Raw genomic sequence first — 19,568 nt, 5'->3', positions numbered from 1 at the left:
GGTTGCGAACCACTTAGATTTTTTAAATACAACGTGTCACAGCAGTTAAATAATCCCCTAGTATAATATTTCTCGCAATTCTCGACACGCGCGCGCTCGCACTGTGCAACAAGATTATAATTTAATTTTCGTCGAAAGATGCGTTATGATTTCCTTTCCCTTTTTTCTTTCTTTCTTTCTTTTTTTTTTTTTTTTTTTTCTTTTGAGGGGGGGGGTGAAATTCATCTAATAAGACACACCCGACGATCGACGACGTTTTCCAACGAAAGCGTTCATAATCTCCTGAGGTTTCGTTTACTCTGTCTCGAGCCAATGATCAGTCGCCGTTTATTCCTCTTGGTCGGTGTGGCTAATAGCGGTGTTTTACAAGGACCAGTGTGTGGCCTCGATGAACAGAAGGTGCAAAATTCCATGGAGCAACTTTGCCTCGAACATGTTCCCACGTTTTTCTCGCCGTCCACGTGACAGGGAAATGAACACCTCGGGCAAGGTAACAAATGTTCCCAGGGTGCGAGTGTACGACTGGCCTGTTAACAAAGATATAACAATAATTATTAAAATTATTTTTAATTTATAATCATATCATTATATTAATTTACATTTACAATTATAAATATCAGGTTTTTCATATATGTACGTTTGCATATTCTTGTTCCATATGTAGGTATATTCGAGAATTCAATTCTTCGTAAGTATCTATTTTCTTTCTAGTTTATTTATTCTGAAAGTAACCGTAGAATTCTAAATAGTACGAAGTTATACGTTTATTTGTGAAAATTCTATATTCACTGATATCGATACGTTTAATAGCGTAGCAAATTTTTAACAATTCCTTGCAACGTATGTATATAACGTATATCGAATAAAAAGGCAGGCAGCATGCATCAAGTATGAAAAATCTTCTAGAGGCGATACGTTACTATACCGATGAAGATAGAAAAAATATAAAATATAAGATGTAATATTAAGGAACGTTACGCGTTATTCGGAAATTATAAAATAGTAAAAATGTGTCTACATACGTACATACATGCGCATGATACATATATGTATTTTCTGTAGGTAAGTTTCGTATTACGAACAACGATAAGATCACGGATGGTAACACACACAGAGGTTACCAAAGAACTATGAAAGTAGTAGATTCATACTTTATCGACACTGGTCGGTAGAACGATGATACGACGCTAAGGGTATTTTCAAATTGCATTCTCTTTATAGAAAATATGTATATACGTGTCGAAAGATAATTTCGACTTATCGGATAACATTTAGCAGAAAAAGTACGTTGTCGATACTAGCAATATCGTCAACGTTAAAATTCTGCTGATAAAATTCCGTTATATAAGTATATTTATAGAAAACTGTATTAACGCGTTTAACGAACAAAATATGATGATATTAAAGAAACATTGAGCACCTAGTTTTCGTTGATATTTTGGTTAATCAAAGAAACCTTTGTCAATTTTTCTTTCTCAATTTCTTTAACGAAATATATCGAAAGAAAGTGGTAAACATTCGGTAGTGACAGCTACTTTCCTTCGTTTCAATGTTCTAGTGTTGCTTGAATTTAAAAGCTGTACAAATTCTTAATTTTCGTTTGACACCAAAACATGTTAAAAGAAATAATATAAATAATAAGAAAGAAAGTATGCTAATTTACCTAGCGTGATAGAAACATATTTCATGCAATTTCAATAAAGATAGGCTTGCACCATGGCGGATGAAAAATATATTTTCATCGTTGTTTATTGTCGTTAAAACCAACGGGTGTTTTACATTTTAGTATAAAAAAAAAAAAAAAAAAAAAAAAAAAAAAAAAAAAATGAATGTAGTTAATGGTCCAAGTGTGAAAAAGATCCCCATTAGTCTCGTCCTATATGTATTATCTCAAGTGTCTCTTATCTATTTTTAGATAATGCAGTTGGTATTTCCTATTTACTTAATTGCCAAAAATGTAAAGTAATTAGAGGAAAAGACAGAGTTGTCAGGTTCTAGCTGTTTTCATCTGGAACACTAATTAATCGATATAGTTACGTCAGGTTGCACCTGTTCGCGTCAGGATGACATATTGCAATAACGCAAAGTGAAAGGAGCGCTGTGATGTATCCTAACATGAAGACTACACGAAGATTCTTAGACTCTTCCACGTGTGCATTTTCACAAGGTATCGCAGCTCGAAGGATAACGACAACTTCTAAATTTCAACATGCAAAATAAACGGTACATCAACGACTGTACTTTTATAGGAAACTTCGATAAAGATTCTTAATCCGAATCATTTTTTCACTCACTTACAACAGCTTTTTCCTTTAGATATTCCTTTATAGACATTTAGAAATATAATAAAATTCCGATAAAATTGTATTTTATTGTATTAACAAAAGCTTCTGCTATAATTCTTTAGTATAAATATAGAAATAATAAAATCAGGAGAATTGATATTTACGGAAAGAAGACCGAGTACTTCAAATTATCCATTATAGTACGGAGAGATTAAGATTACGAATAATCTGCTTCGATGTATCAAAGTTAATCGAAAAATTATAACGATCGTAAAGCTTATGAAGGATAAAAAACAAGTAGAAAAGCAATGACATTTTTACGAGCAAGGAGCCATTCATGATAAACGAGCGCATGGATTGCATGCGTTTACAATTCAGCATAGCGTCACGTCACGAACACAACAAACAGCGTTGTCAAAGCGAGCTACCGAGCATCTGTCGTGCATTGCTAATTAGCGCGGCAGAAAATGCGTGAGAAAATTTAAGCAATCGAGTATGCGAGAACAAAATCAAAGGTTATCAAACGAACATCTTACGTTCCCTTCTCTTCGATGCAATGAACCATAAGACATCGCACTCATTTACAACTAGCAATAAATGTGAGCTATTCGAATGTCCTTGCCTAGCAACCGAGCGGATTCCGAGCAGTCTGGACGAATCCGAAACTACGTAACATCAAAACGGTGGCGCTAGAATTTCTGGCGGGAAAGAAGTGGACCACGCAAGTTAGGACACAGATCACCATATGTAAGTATGCATGGGATGTTATCTTCTCCTTATTTCGTTACCAGACCAAAAGCTCTCATAGACATGGATGAATTATATTACATCAATGAATCGTTTACTTCCCTAACCATATTTTATTTGTAATTTATAAATAATTCGTACGGTATCTTATTTATAGCTAATAAATTGAGAAATTTTCAGAAAACATCACTTTCAAAATTTTCTGACAATATTATATGAAAATGTCAATGATACTAAAATTTAACTAAATTGTTTGAATTGCTTAGTTAAGTACAGGTGTATTGTTACATATGTTATACAATAATCTAGATTCGTTGCTTCTAATTCAAATATCTATATGCAAAATCTAATATATAATACTCAAAACTTGTTATTATTTCATTTGATATTAAGAAATGAAATGAAATTTAAAATATCAAATTATTTTCAAAATCAGAACAATAAATTACGATTATATCATTTTATATATGCACGTCGACTGTACTGGTATCAGATCGTTTTATTTATAATAATTATTACTCGTGAAATTTTATTCAGATTAGAGAAAACGATTATTTAACTTTTTCTCTTTATAAGTAAAGGAAAACTTTAGATCCACGTCTGAAGTCGCACAAAAGTCTACAAAGTACGTATCTTCTTTTTATCGATAGTCTACATTTAACAAAAACGTTCTTTTCGAATGTGTAAAATGGAGAAATGGAGAAACTAATTGGAGGATACGGTTTCTACGGAAAGGATCGTACGAGTTTAAAATTTGAAAGCGTGGTAATATTTTCTCCCATCAGAGGCGGGCAGTAGAAACGTCTATTGGCTGTGGCAGCAGTTGGGTTCGAAATGTAGAAAATGACGGTAGGGTTTCTCTACGCTCTACACTCTACCACAAGCCCTTTCTTCACAATATAGCAGGCCAGCTGGCGCAACAATGTGTAGTGTGTATCTACGAAAAGCGATGTCGTAACGCAACGGACCCTAAATATCCCCCCCAGTGTAGCCGTACGCACTTCCTGCAACCCAAACGAAGTATACTTCTCCGAGAGCAATAGCGTAGACTGTTGTAGAATATAGGGAATGATTACAGCGGAATTTTGTATATTTAATTACATTCGTAATAAAATTATTTTTATTATTATGAAACACTGAAAGGAGGGAATAACCTCGTATAATCATACATTCGAATTTTTTGTTCTCCTTTTAAAAATAGGCGATAAATTTACAATGTGTTTTAATATTAATCTACGAATAACTAACATTAATATATATATATATATATAAGTTATAACTAATAACTGTATCGATAATTTGTTAAGCGGATGTCGAGAGGATGGCAGAAATATATATATATATATATATATGTATTTAATCATACGGGCAGATAGTTTTCAAATTGCTCCTTTGTAAAGTGCGGAAAATCTGACATCATACTTTTTCTTACTTGTGGGCTTCAATTATGAAAATATATATTTCTGAGCAATGTATATGTACATATATACTCTGTGTGTGTGCGCGCGTGTGTGTATAATATACAATACAGTGAGGGACAAAAATATTTATTCAAAGTTGAACTGAAAGGAGAAACATTTTCTATTGCTATTAAATATATTCAAGTATATGTAACTGTATATTATACACAAACATTTATAGTACTGAAAACGTACAGAAACAATAGTTAATCTGCGGGTGCAATGTAACGTCAAAAGAATGTGTTAAGGAAATTTCGAAAAAAGATTGGGAATGTATAAAACCAAACTTTGTTGAAAACTTACTACTATCCATGCCCAAAAGATTGCAGGCAGTTATTCGTCATAAAGGAAAGCCCATGAAATATTAACTGTAATAAAATAAATTGAAATAAAATACTCATTATTTCACTACCAGAAGATTAGTCATACACATGTACAATATGTAGTAACACCGTTATAATGGAGAGATTCGACTATTTTTTTTTTTTCTTTTTTTTTTATATAAAGGAAGCAACATAAAATAGTGACTGACTTTATATGTAAGAGTATGCACGTATAATTATGCGCTTAATTCCGTGAATAACTGTACCTCGCGACACACCGTGCAAATTTGCAAGAAATTGTTCAAAAAACACAAAGTACTTAAAAAAATGAAGAATCTAGAAAGCAATTAACATTGCGGATCACAATAATAAGATGGTAAGGTATAGTAAGATGGTAGGAAACAACATTACAAGTTCGGATAAAGCGAATAAATGTACGTATGTAATTACCAAAGTTCGGGCGATGAGGAATGTTTAACGTTTGAATCGCTATACATATATCATAAAATATTCATATAACATAAAATAATTTCACATGTTACACAGTGTGGTCAATAATGTGTTAGATATCAACGCGAAACTCGCTTTCCTATTTTTATGTATAGAATTATTTTATTGATATTAATTAATCCCTTAAAGTCTATATCGGTTTTCATAAATACCATAAATACGGAAAGGACGTTAATGTTTTTCTAGAAAAAGTAATTTCCCATACAATTTTATGAACGTTGATATAACAAAGTAATAAAAAACAAGTTTTATTTTGAAACACTTTCTTAAAATTTGGCCAACTCTTAGGAAGTTAATTCTCGAATTTCTATGCTTCAGTCTTACTATTCTATTATTTTAGCAAATAAAGAGGATTTATAATGTAAAAATTTAAGAGGATGTTTAACATATTTTATCACATTTTGCCCAAAGGATATTTCTAACGTTAAAATATCCTTATATAAATAATTGAGTCGAAAGTGGAAAAACGTGGCAGGCTTAACAACTGTCCCTACAGTCCTAATACATTCTGATACTTATCCGTTAGAATATTTGAAATATAACGTTGAAATGTTCTAATATATCGGTATAAACTTCTCGAAGAGAGATAAATCTTGTCAGTGAGAACAGTTATACATAACGACCGACCGAACCGAAAAATCTTCGTTCTACCGCGTAGATAACCATGGAATAAAAAGGGCATGTGGGAATAGACCCACACAATGTTACACTGTACCGCCCTGAAACTTCATGGAACGAAGATAAAAAATTCTTGACTACGCAGGCATCGCGCCGCGCCGTGCCGCGCCGCGCCAGCACAATGTTGAAACGAAGATCAAGCATGTCATTGTATTCGATCGGAACTGTTTGTGTTAGTTTTTCTTCGAAAATCATGATGTATCGAATATATTCTTGAGGTTAGGACTAGACTGCCCGTTCAACTTCCCAGCGATAAAGTAGCTAACAAAGTACGGTAAGATCAACAAGAGGTTTAACAGAATGTAGCGATACAACGTAGGAAAATAGAGAAAATTCTGGATGCAGAGGACGACGAATTCTACGCTTCCGGAATAAAGATCATCACGAACGATTATGACGAACAAATTTTTCTCTATGCTATTTCTAGCGTTTACATTTTTTTTTCATTATAGAATAGATACGCGTTATTGTTGAGTTGTATTAAATTTAAAGAAAATTAGTTTTCGTGTTTAATTTTTTTTTTTATTTCGATATTATCAAGTAAAACTCTGTGTGTGTGTGTGTGTGTGTGTGTGTGTGTGTGTGTGTGTGTGTGTGTGTGTGTGTGTGTGTGTGTGTGTGTGTGTGTGTGTGTGTGTAATAATAAAATAATTAACAAAATATAATAAAAGACACAATGTGAATCTTATTCAACAGTTAAAAAGTTATCTCTTTATGTTAAATAATAAAAAAATCTAAATATACCGGATAACTTAAAGGCTCTTATGTAAGAGTTTATTATATAAATAAATACGACGAAAATTTTAAGAAAATTTTAGTGATATTTTGAAAAGGTGTGAAAGCATCACGTTTTACATCTACCTAATTTGTTACGGATTTCTATCGTGTTCTAATATGTTAAACGTTCCAAATCTTTAATTTATTATTTCAAACGTATCTTACACTAGATACGTTATATATAATTAATAAAGTTATTAAAATTTCTTGTTTCTTTTCCGAATATTATTCAAACTTTATGTTTTGACGTTTTGTTAGTTTGGTCTTGGATATCTGTAAAACAGAACAGATATATGAAAAATTGAATAAAACAGTCGGTAATTAAATAACTAATACGCTAATCTCTCAATGGTTTCCACTTGGTCATTGACCGCGATAATTAATTAGTCATGAGATAATTTCAAGCGCTGTGTTAAACCGTTTAAAACCGGAACCTTTATATCTTGATAAATTCTACACATATTAAATGAAATTGGCGGCACTCTCACACTTAAAACGATAATAGCGTGACACATTTTTGAAAATTAGCTATGCTATATTATTACCACAATTAATTTGCAAACCATTTAATTGAAAATGCTAAAATAGTTTCGATAGGAAAAACAAGATAATATTTTGAAATTTGTATAACAATTTTGTATAAGAATAACAAATGTTTTACCAAGTTCTCCTCTTTAAATCAAAAAGTATTCATCGAATTAAATAAAAAATTATTTTGCACTTGTCATAGTTAAGAGAAATAATAACATGTACATATACAATACCCTATACATACATACATACATACATACATACATGTATGCGACGAATATATACATATACGCAAAGCTGATGTGTTAAATTCATTTTCAATCGCTATCGCTTTACGGTGGCATGTTATTTTTTATAATAAAATTAATATTTCAAAAGTATTTAAATTATTAACGAGAGAACAACTAAATATGTATACTGTAAAACAGCAAATTATTAATTGTTCTGTTTTCAATTTCAATAGTCATTTCAGCCGCCCCCCTGCCCCTTTTGATTCTGTTATCGCTTCGCTATCAATTCCTAAAGAATTGCAGAATCGATTATTAATAGAGATGTCAAGATAAAATCACAAAGATTGTAGAATTAATGTAGGGGAACGATATAATTTTATCTTAAACACTTAACGATCAAACAGCCACATATTTTTTTAGTGAAATAAGATTTTGAAAAATATTAGTTTGCTTCTGATTTTATGAAATATTTATAATTTCGCCGGGAAATTTTGTTATGTTTCTAACGTCTATGTTATGTTACACAATTACAATGTATTGTTATTAATATTTATTGTATCTTTTATGTTGCTATTTCTATATTAGGTATGTATTTCGCGCGTCTGTAACTATAATTATACAAAATTTAATTTTTGAACGTAATTGCTGATTGTTATTGCAGCACACCATCGTTTGAATCCACAATGAAACGAGTAAAAAATGACTATTTTCTCAATGTGACGTTTTGCACCGATACCTACGATATCTAGATTTCAACTGGTTTTAGATGAGATCTCGGTAATCATTAAAAGAACCTTTTTCGATGAATTTAGAAATCTACTACCTGCAGATTGGCATAACCGAGACTTTCAAAATTTCAGACCACTTATCTCAGTTTTTTCGCCTATCACGTTGAATTAAGGTGTATACACCGGTAATTCAATATCCCCGTTAAACGTGCTAGGAGCGTATCGAGTTTCGGGCTCTGATTCGGTCATCAAATTAGATCCCGGTTCAGTTAATCCTATCGACCAGCACGCATGTTTCCTCGTTTACGGTTGTTCAGGATTCTGCCTTCTCTTTGTCACCTACCGTTCCTAAATTCGAACAAATCACGATCTTTATCTCACCCTTATCTCCAACCTACCGTTCCCAATTTCGCACCAATAGAAACAATTTTCCTCGTCTGTTTGTGATTCAATGTTAATATATGAATATACGAGTATTTGAAAACTTTCTATAAATACTATAGCGTGCGTAATGATTCTATTTGATGCGCAATCTTTCTCAGCACTAAAAAATTAATATTAGATAATTTTAAAATGATACAAATATTTTTTTATATTTAACAAAGTTTAAATTCCGTCAATAACAAAATAATCCTAATACCATGTTATGCATACTAATTCAAATATCTACCAAAAAGGTAGAACCTCGACATTTATTTTTTTCATTAAATATTACAGCAAATATCGTACTTTGAGTATTTCTATCGTTTCACATTCAAGCGGTTAATTTAATGCAGTAAAATTCCAGGTAAAATTTTCAAATCGATAACGTACATCAACATAACTTCTTAATTGATCGACATGTATATGAAATTTCGGCAAATTCTGATGAATCGTGTTTCAGAGAACATGAACACTGTTCGCGTTGTAATTAAATTGTTCAATTAATATTGGGTTAATCGAATTAATATTCGAATATTGAAGAACGAAGCGTTCGAAAATTTATTCAAAAGGTAAATTAAAGTATTAAATCAGCCTTGTCTTAGTCATCGAAGAAAGGAAGTGCAGAAGAGGAGGTATTAAATCTGCAATGCAAACACCTTCGATAACTTAAGACTTGACTTGACTTAACTTAAGATATAGGTACCGCCTACCAGATGTTTTCTGGACCTTCGAAAGAATACTTTTGCCTCAGTGAAAAAAAATACTGAGACCCTCGATCGTTGTGCGATTACATTTCTCGACAACTTGACAAATATTAAATGATTTCAAGAAAGATACTATATGTCGTGTGATTAGTTGCTTTATAGATTGATGCGTAGAATATAAAGGATAAATTTAATTTTCCTACCGAAATCATATCTTTTTCCCAGTAAATTCATTAATCGATTTAGCTTGACATTTCTTGTAAAAGCTTATTAAGCCATTTACGCCAAACGATCATTAGTTTAAAAGATTTTCTAATTAAAGGTTGGATTAAAATGTGTTAGTGGCGTAGCAACAGCAAGTTATGTTTTCTCGAACGCTATACATATACGTATATAATAAGTATACGATAATATATTTTCTAGCAAATAATACTATAATATTTACCTACAAATAAACTTCAAAAATGTAAAATAATACTTGTAAAAAAGTTTCAACATTGTATGCCATGACCGATATAATTTTCATCGGAATATTGAAATGTGATAACAAAGTTTATAAATTTTCAAACAGATTGCTGATATTTATTGGGTTGGCAACTAAGTGATTGCGAACCCAATAACACAGTAGTGGTATTTGATATAGGTATCGATAAATTATGCAAAAGTACTTAATAGATCTAATTATCTTCATTGAAGCTAATATTCAATAAGTGTAATTAAATTTCTACTTCTTATTCTGCATTTCTTTGTTCAAATATGTATTTTTTTCATAATAACTTTGTATTTTAACCCTTTATACTGTTCGAAAATTTCTAGTTGAATATGTAGGCGGTACATATACATTCTACCGATCATTCGATGGCAGAAAGGCGGCTTGTTATGTTTCATTACCCCTGAAAATAATCGGCAATAGACATACAATACAGGTACCTTGACCTCGTCCTTCACGATGTGTGCTTTACTGCCGCTCCGCCACTCTCTCTCTCTCTCTCTCTCTCTCTCTCTCTCTCTCTCTCTCTCTCTCTCTCTCTCTCTCTCTCTCTCTCTCTCTCTCGTTTATCGTTTATAATTAGTTAATCGATTCATCTAGATACCAAAGGCGTCAAGGTCGCTCAAAGGAACCCTCAGTGTCAATGAGCGATGGCCGTTTATAACGAGTCTTCAAATAGAACGTCAACGCATTTATATATATATATATATACGTGTAACATTCCAAACAACGTCGAAGAATTTACAAACTTGCGGAGAATCACAAGGTCTTGCATCGCTATCATAATTTTGCTCGATTTTTAAAGAAGGCGATAAACTTGATCGCCCTAAAAAATAGTATATATTATACCTACTAATACGTACAGTTTTTTGAAAATTGTTTACGTTTTCTAAATTTTATTACAAATGTTTATTATAGATACGATAATTATTACTATACGATATAAGGTAATGGTTATTATTAATCACGTATCTTATGTAAGCAAATATTGCACTAGGCTTTAGATCTCACTATTAAAATAAACACCAACAGTAATAATAATAATAATAATAATTATTATTATTATTATTATTATTGTTGTTGTTGTTGTTGTTGTTGTTAATAATAATTACAATTTTGACTAATAGGTACCGAAAGTAATCTGAAAGTCGTATAAAAAATTTAATGCATTCGAAAAACGTTAAAAAAAGAATTGCGTCAGAAATGAGTTATGTATATTACGATATCCGATTTGTGATTTCTCCAAACGTCCGCACATTTTCACTATCCTTAGACTTAGAAGCATTCATAAACCTTTTACACTAAATTAAAGCAGATTCTTTAATTTAAAATTTCGTAAATCAACGTTCAAGAAGGAAATTAAAACCCCATCAGTGTTTATGAAAAACAGATTAATAGGCGGATCACCTATCAATCCTAATGAATTATACATACATACATACGTTCTGATTCCCGCCGAAAGTGACGGACGAAATTTAAGAGATTGTCTCGAGGTCGCGTTGAGCGGGTCATTCGAAACAGGCGCGCGCTTAGTAACCAAACAAGCTGTATCATTCGGTCTACGTAGTTCTCACACAAAATTGCCTCCTACCTTTTCTCTATAGTGATCAATTAAATATTTCCACGTATTCAGCATTTAACACCAGTCAAGTATTTTTAATACTTTTAAATTTCGTGAATTTTCCAATATTCTCATTATTCTCTTATATATATATATATATATATATATATATATATATATATATATATATATATATATGTGTGTGTGTGTGTGTGTATGTATATGTATATGTATATATGTATATGACAAGGGTAAAGATAAAGAACTGAGTGGAAAAACGAAAAAGTTATTCAAAATTAACTAAATAATTGCCTCTTCCAGAAATAAGAGATATGCATTAAAATTTTATAGCTTGATCATGATGATTCATTAAGATAGTATTCATTTTTTATGTTGCCTTAGCTACTACGACTATCGTGTAGAACGAAAACTTTATAACATTTTTGAAAATTAACACATTCTGCTACAAATTTTGATAGAATTAGACAAGAGTCATTTATTACGAGTTTTCTTCAAACAGGTAATGAAATGTTAAATCTGGCAAATTGGATATTAAATGTAGCAATTGAAGAAAAAGATTCGTAACTAATCGAACGAACAAGTGGCGTTTCTCAACGAACCAACAAAAGATCAAACAAAATCTCGCTATCGTTTGTCTATTTTGTTCTTCGTTAAACAAGAAATTACATATGTTATAGATCTACGACACTACACTCGAAGAAACAGCGCTGAACAGGATAAAACAGTTATCCAATATATCGCAGAAGATCAGTAAGAGGTATACATTACATAATAAGATAATAATTTTATGAAAATAGATTGCCCTTTCTAATTGTTTTTAAATTTCACTTTCTACAGAACCTCCCGATACGAATTTTCATTTTCACATATTTCACGTATTTATTGATACCTTTGTATTAAAATATAAATATCAGCATGAAATTAGAACTTTTTCTTTTTATCGGAACTGTTAAGCCATAGTTGAAACGTGATTGCTCGAAGAGAAATATGAAGCGGGTCATTGGAACAAATAGAGATTGACGCAGTCGGTAATGCGATCTACTTTGGTTCTTCGTCGAATGCACGATTTCTATCAGGCAAAAGAAGAATTTTTTCAGGCCAATCGAAGCCGTGTCCGACCAGAAGGACGGATATCTCCGGGTTCCGGGACAAAAAGGTCCAAGGTACACCACTACCGTGAACAGGTATACGCCCGTCGATGACTTTGTATGTGCAGGTAGAAATGTACGTGAGAGAGTTCAAAAGAGACCCAAATGTTCGCTCTTTGAGGATGAAGAATAAAAAGATTTTTAAGAACTGCCCGTGACGCGCCGTGACGCACCGTGACGCGCCATGACGCGCCGTGACGCACCGCGTCGCACCGGTTAAGACGCTTACGAAAATATGTGCATATTTTATATGGAAAAGCTCACTTTTTGACGGCATCTCGTATCCTTATTATCATTTACTCTATTCGATGAAAAAAGGCTAGTTGTATGAAATACTCGTGTTAAATAAACAGGAAATGAATTACGGTACCAAACGGATGATCAAATTTTACTTTCTTGCAAAGGCTCAAATAATTGGAGAGAAAATTTTGTGACATTTCTTACTCTTGTGAAACAAGCGTTTATCGTCGATTATCGATTATCAATGATAATTTAATTAATGATTATCAATGATTTAAAGATATTCGTGTGTTAGTCAATCTTTTAATATGTATAATGTTAATATGTATGCACAATTTCAATTAACACTTTGCTTTGTAATGAATTTCTATCTAGCCTCGTAGCAAGTACAAACTTGTCTTGGCTATTAAGTTTTTAAATTACATATACATAAATACATTTCCCGCATACACGCAAACTATGTTTTCGTCGGAAAAATTTCATGAACGATGTCATTGGAAATCGTAATGGTACAATTTTCCACCTTTCGATCTTTAATTTTCATATTTGTTCCTATAAAGAAAATAATAGAGAGAAGTCGGGAAAATTTAGTTGGACAATATGCAAAGCCTAGGTAGTAATGAAGCAAAATTCAAGCTCGGTCGTATGCATATGGTACGTGTTCGTAAGCACGATGGAGAGACTAAAGTTGGAAGAATATCGCTGGGTGAAGGGTTCTCCAGAGAGATTCGCGCCAAAAGTTGGCGGCTTATATTTCCAGACGCGAGTTTGCGTGCGAGTTAAGAGGGTTTTGCGCACGCAAACACGCAGAAACGGCGTGTATATGCATGGGCCCGGGATCGTTTGGTCGAAGTGGGCCAGATGCCCTCCGGCAACGCACGTCAGATGTATCATTATCTCGGCCTCACTGTTGCTATGCAATTAGAGTCCGTTAATCGGGATCCCCACCATGTGACGCCAACGCGCCTTTCGTGACGCCAGTCAGAGGGTGGGGAGAAAGAGAAGCGTCAAGGATGAACGGAGATAGGAGAACGGAAAAGGAAACACGTTCGGAGAAAGAAGACAGAGAAACGTCTACGGAGAAAGAAAAAGAGACCAAGGCAGACGTAGAAAGGGATAGCAACCGCGATGAGACCGGAGACGAAGACGGCAACAACAACAATAACAACGCAGCACGTGGACGTGAGAGCGCGAAAGTTCTGCCTTCGACTTTGCTCTTTCCTCCTCTTCCCTCCTCTTCACTCCTCTTTCCTCCTCTCCTTTTTCCTCGAAGCTTGCGCAGTTTTCTTTTTTCGGGGGCGTTCCTTATTTTGTCCCCATGGACTCTGTGCCCTCTGGATTGTAACGAAGAAGAAATTTTTCGCACACAGGAACAATTGTTCCGCGGGCGATTTCAACCTTAATGGCCATTTCTTTCTGTTACTCTGTTTTCGTTTCCAAACCAATTTCCTAGAGGTCCGCCGCAAAATGATTTATACACGCATGTGCGTATATATATGATGGCTTATACGTATATGATGACTTTTCGTAATAGGATCAATTATCGCTTTCATTTACAAACTCAATTTTCGATACAAGTTACGTTTGTAATTTTGATTAAAGTAAATAACCGTACAAAGTAAAAGATTTTTCTCCTTCCAAATAAAAGCATTTGTCATTAAACTTTGTCACGTTCCTTTTTTGTACGTGTGCTGTGCCTCTTCCTACCTTCGCTATACAAAGAGGCTAAGGCAGACTGCCAATGAGACATTTCTTTACCATTCATTAAGATCTGCTTGGCCTTGAAGAGATTTCAAGGAAGACGCGTGCGCAAACGGGCGGGAAAACCATGAAACGATACCGGCTCCTTCATTCAGGCTACGAGACCTCGAACGTTTCTATCTATTTCCAAGTAAGTTTTGCTGTTTAGCATAAACCACGTATAAAATTTCTAATAAAGGGCTAGTACACATACGTACGTATATCGTTACTGTATAGTCGTTTACGTAGAACGTTACTGTTTAGCTATTAATTACAATTTTTTTGTATTTAGTTGCAATTATAGCTTTAAAAAGTATATAAGAAGATACGAAAATTGTTCCATCTATCTTCGGAAATATTAATTTGAAAACTTTCACATCGATAGAAATAAAAAATATGATCTTTGTGAGGCATCTTCTAATATAGTTTCGAATACAGAAATTCAAAGTAATTAATTCACTGATTACTTGATTAGATGTGGCTTTCGAAATTATCGATAAAATAACGCGTATTTATATGTGCATCGTCATCCTTCTCCTAGAATTCCAACGAATCCTTTTTATCTTTTCTTTTTAATAACACATCGTGACAGTCAGTTACACACACACACACACACACACACATTTAATTTTACATTACATATATGTCACATACACGTTTGACATATACGTGTAATATATTAAAGAGAAGTACTACTAGCCAAGTCGACACGTTATTTATTTAATGACGACGATATATTATTTAAATTATCACTTTTCAAATATTTTACTTACATAATGTTCACTGAATCCCATTAAAAACCCGAAATTACAATACAGAAGCAAGTATAAACGGGATTATTGTAAACGTTTAGTATTTGAGAAGAGAAACGTGCTGAAAATAATTATCGAATAGGGAACGGAAAGGTCGAGCGAAGCGAGTTAGCCAGCAGAGAGTGGAGAATGCGCCGAATGTACGCAGTTAGCAATCGATCGAGCGATCGGCAAGATTCAGGATGCAGGATGATATCTTGTCGGATGACGTGACCTGCTCAAGGCCACCATCCGTCCTGCGCAAAACAGAGACCGTTCGTGGTAGAAAGGTGTCTCTCCGACAGTGTCAAAATCATTGCTAGCCAGGGCCACGCGTCTATTACACATACATTATTCAACGCAATCACGAAAAAGTCTCGTTGCGAATTCAGCACGATGCACCGTAACCGCGTAGCAACAGGGGCCCGGCAACAGGACCTGTCTCAGTCTCTCTCTTTCGGTCGGCGTCCGCATCGTTCTAACTTTTGGTAATATCAATCTTGTCCTCTCCTTTTATTTCTCACTGTCTCTCTTATTCCTGAGCGAGCACGTTCGTCGCTTTCTCGTTGCTCGTTAACAACGCGGCCGCGGCAGGGAGAACTCGGTGCCACCGACGCGACGCGACGCCAGCGACGCGGTTCTTTTCTGTACCTCCTTTTCGGCAACCCAGAGAGACCGCCGAACCAAAGGGCAGTGCGCTGCCTAACGGAATGTTTTGCTATGGTCAACGAACTCTCGATAAAGAAGAATGCAGCTCTGCGATTCGGAGCAATTTCCAATAATCTGCTCCATGGCTAAATACGTAAGCGAAAGATCGTTGTAGCAGCAGCGAATATTCGTGTACGGATCACGTGCGAAAAGCGTCATTGAAAAATTTTGTTGCGTTATTGAAAGTACGCTCGATGCATCGACAATCGACACGAGCAATAATCACGTAAATTGCGGATTTTTATGCATTTACTATACGCGTTCTATGGCAAAATGTACAAAAGACATAAAGATAAAAGATGTAAAAAATATTGCTTGTAATATTTCATTTAAAATTCTTATGACATTTAATGAATACTCTTTGCGTAAATCATTGTTACAATAATGTGGCATTAACGCTAACAGTAAATTAATTTTCATCGTGAAATGACGAGTATTGGGTTGGAAAATAAGTGATTGCGGATTTTGTCAATACCACTTAATAACAAATCACTTAGTTGCCAACCTAATATAGATGTGATTTCGCAGTGGAAACATCTATTCTGACGCGAATCGTGGCTACGCGATATTAATTCTTTTCATCCACCTACATACTACTTTCTTAAAACCAGCGAGTAAAATCCAAGCGTAAGCAATTCAGTGCACAAGATGTAAATGAAGTATAAATTACAGTATACGTGAAAATTGATTTCTACGACACGCTCAAAATCGAAGCGGTGCTGAATGCAGGATTGCATTTAGTTTGGACAAATATTGTTACAATTAAACGTATTTGTACGCATGTAGCGTATCGAATTTCTTCGGTCATGTTACGTTTCATAACGTTGTCCTCGATAAGAATGTTACGTCCGATACGATACATGACTGATGATAGCAGCGTTTAGGCTTACGATCTGGCGAGTGGCGATTAGGCCACTTGAAATCTACTTTTAGCAGGATTTTTCATTTTTTCCACGAAAAGATAGAACATCCTCCAACTATCGGCAGAATCGTTTTTTCCGTTATCCATTAGTTCTGCAAGCACGATATCTAATATTGTCTGTAAATTCTTCTCGATTTGTAACAGCGTGATAACGTGTTTTCTCTATAATGATATTATATATAAATAATAATAATATTGTACATAAACAATTTTATATATATTATCATTTAATAAACAAATTTTCTGTCTTAAATGTAGGTTCTATCAAATCTTATCATATAATTCTATTTTACAGTAAAGACAAAGATTAACAAATTTTACACCTTACTGTAAAATTCATTATAGGTATATGTGTGTAGAACGAGATGTACCTGAGCTGTTAGATACTACATATGAACGGAGATTATAGGCGTATATTCGTTCGCACCGTTCCTTGTCTAATATAAACCAAACAACTTTCTTCTATTAAAACAAATTCCGTTAATTATCAGTTTGTTCCTCTAGTATAGAAATGATAGGACTCTATAAATTTTGCTTTTAACGTGGCTACGTCGCATAATCGTCGTCGAAAGTGTTTATTTTGAAAGGGAACGAGTGGAATGGAAACGTCGCATTGGGCAAAAGGCATAAGTACGGGCCGGAATCTTGTTGAACATAAAAGAGAATGGCGAAACCCCGACACGAAAACAGCCTATCGGTAATGATCTTTTCGCGCATTTCGCGGAATATTTACCAAATATTAGCACATTTCGTCCGAAAAAAATCACCTTTTATATATATGTATGTAAATCTTTCATATATGTGTGTATAAATCTTGCTCGACTTAAGATTTAGATGAAAATTGAAATTTCAATTTAGAGTTGCATCTTTGAAAAATCGAAATAATCATAGAGATAGAAACACGTAGTTGATGTTAACATAAAGCGAAGGTACAAAAGGTTGTCGAATAAGGTTGAAGATATTACTGTTAAACTGGATTTATCGATACAATTGGCCGTAAGGGAGTCTCTTTGGAAAAATTCGCGTAGAATTAAACTTACGAATATGTACGTATATAGCTTTGAACGTTTTCACGAGTCTATAATTGGACACGTATGTAGATAAGAATATAAATACAAACATTAGAAACTCGAATCATGTATATTTGAGGTGTTATATTTTTTTCTTAGAAACGTTTGCAAACATAACGTTTATGTTTCACACGTCTAACGTTGGCACGTCCGTTAGAAATCTCTCTCTTCCGGTCACTTGATATTCAATGGCAATTAGCAAAATTTAAAGCTACAGTCTTGCCTCTTCAACTTCGACGTTCGTATTAGCGAGTGTTTAAACATTGAGTATAATAAATTAAATATCGTTGAGATTTGATTTAATTGATTTTTACATAGAGCGAGTAATACTTTCTTATTTCGATTTCAATAGGCAATTGAAATTTTTCTCCGCGATATATATATATATTTCGGCCAGATTTTCAAAAATGTATGAAAATCACGGTGACATTCCCACGAGTAATTATATGTTATTACATTTGAAAACATTTATACATTTTACTCTTGTTTAATTAACATTATTGTTTAATTAACATACTGAAAAATATCGACACCGTTCGCATATAATTAAAGTAGGTAATAAACATAAAAATGAAATGCATTGAACAGGGGACGTGTTTGGGAACAAAGCAGCAAAAATTTCGTGGCGATTGTTCGCAAAACAATTGACTATTTCTCGGTACACGACGGGTCTCTTACCTCTCGACCGTCCGAACGAAGAAATACGAATAGAACATGGCATTAACACGAGAATACGTGCTCTTCGGTATGAAACAACCGGTAAATCCATACCTAACATAGGCAAAGTTTTACGACGGTAAATCGCTAATCCATAAACCTTGAACGGCACTCACAGAAAGCCTGACAAGGACAAGTAAAAGGGCCGCGTCTTACCTTACTGCCGCAATAGGCATTATCTAAATTAACGTGACACTGCAGAGTTTGGATAAAAAGAAATATGTAAGTAACAGGTTCCTTCGAAGCGTTCCTTCCAATTATTCCAATTATCAAATCATTGAATCTTACGTTTAAACTTAAATGTCATTTCATTTACTAGATACGATTCATTTACTGAATAAAAAAAAAAAAAAGAAAGAAAGAAAGAAAAAATGAAAAGAAAAAGAAAATAAAGAAAATGTAGTGGGAGAAATGACGTTATTAATACCTATTTATTTACGTACCATCGTACCATCATCTACCTACTCAGGTACTTTATCGCCGGCTCCTTTGTTGCAAGTACGTGAAAACTTAACACCTTCGTTAATCGGGAATGTCGAAAATACGAAAGTGGAGAGATATTTGCTCTCTTCTCTAAATCTTTACCGTATTAGTACTCTAATACCGTAGTAGTAGCCTTGCAACTGACACTGCGCAGTAAACTCTAGGTTTCCATAAAATATAATAGATATTGTATTTGACGACACACGTTTGCTAATAAAACCAATAATTTAATATACGTACTTGCCTTTTAGCTTAATTTCCTTAATATACTGTACTGTATG

The 19,568-nt window shown here is 33.8% G+C and overlaps 1 protein-coding gene across 1 annotated transcript in view; it reads right to left on the bottom strand.

Annotated features, from left to right (window-relative positions):
* Positions 1–212: 212 nt before the first annotated feature.
* Positions 213–19,568, bottom strand: part of LOC132911356 (F-box only protein 43-like) — a 46,404-nt gene continuing 27,048 nt past the window's right edge. The window contains exon 2 of the mRNA XM_060967973.1: positions 213–527. Within this exon, the coding sequence (XP_060823956.1) occupies positions 273–527 (255 nt within the window). The 3' untranslated portion in view covers positions 213–272. The remainder of the gene's footprint in view (positions 528–19,568) is intronic.

The sequence above is a fragment of the Bombus pascuorum genome, chromosome 10 (genome assembly GCF_905332965.1).
Source record: "Bombus pascuorum chromosome 10, iyBomPasc1.1, whole genome shotgun sequence".
Taxonomy (NCBI): Eukaryota; Metazoa; Arthropoda; class Insecta; order Hymenoptera; family Apidae; genus Bombus; species Bombus pascuorum.
This window is presented reverse-complemented; position numbering and strand designations above follow the sequence as displayed.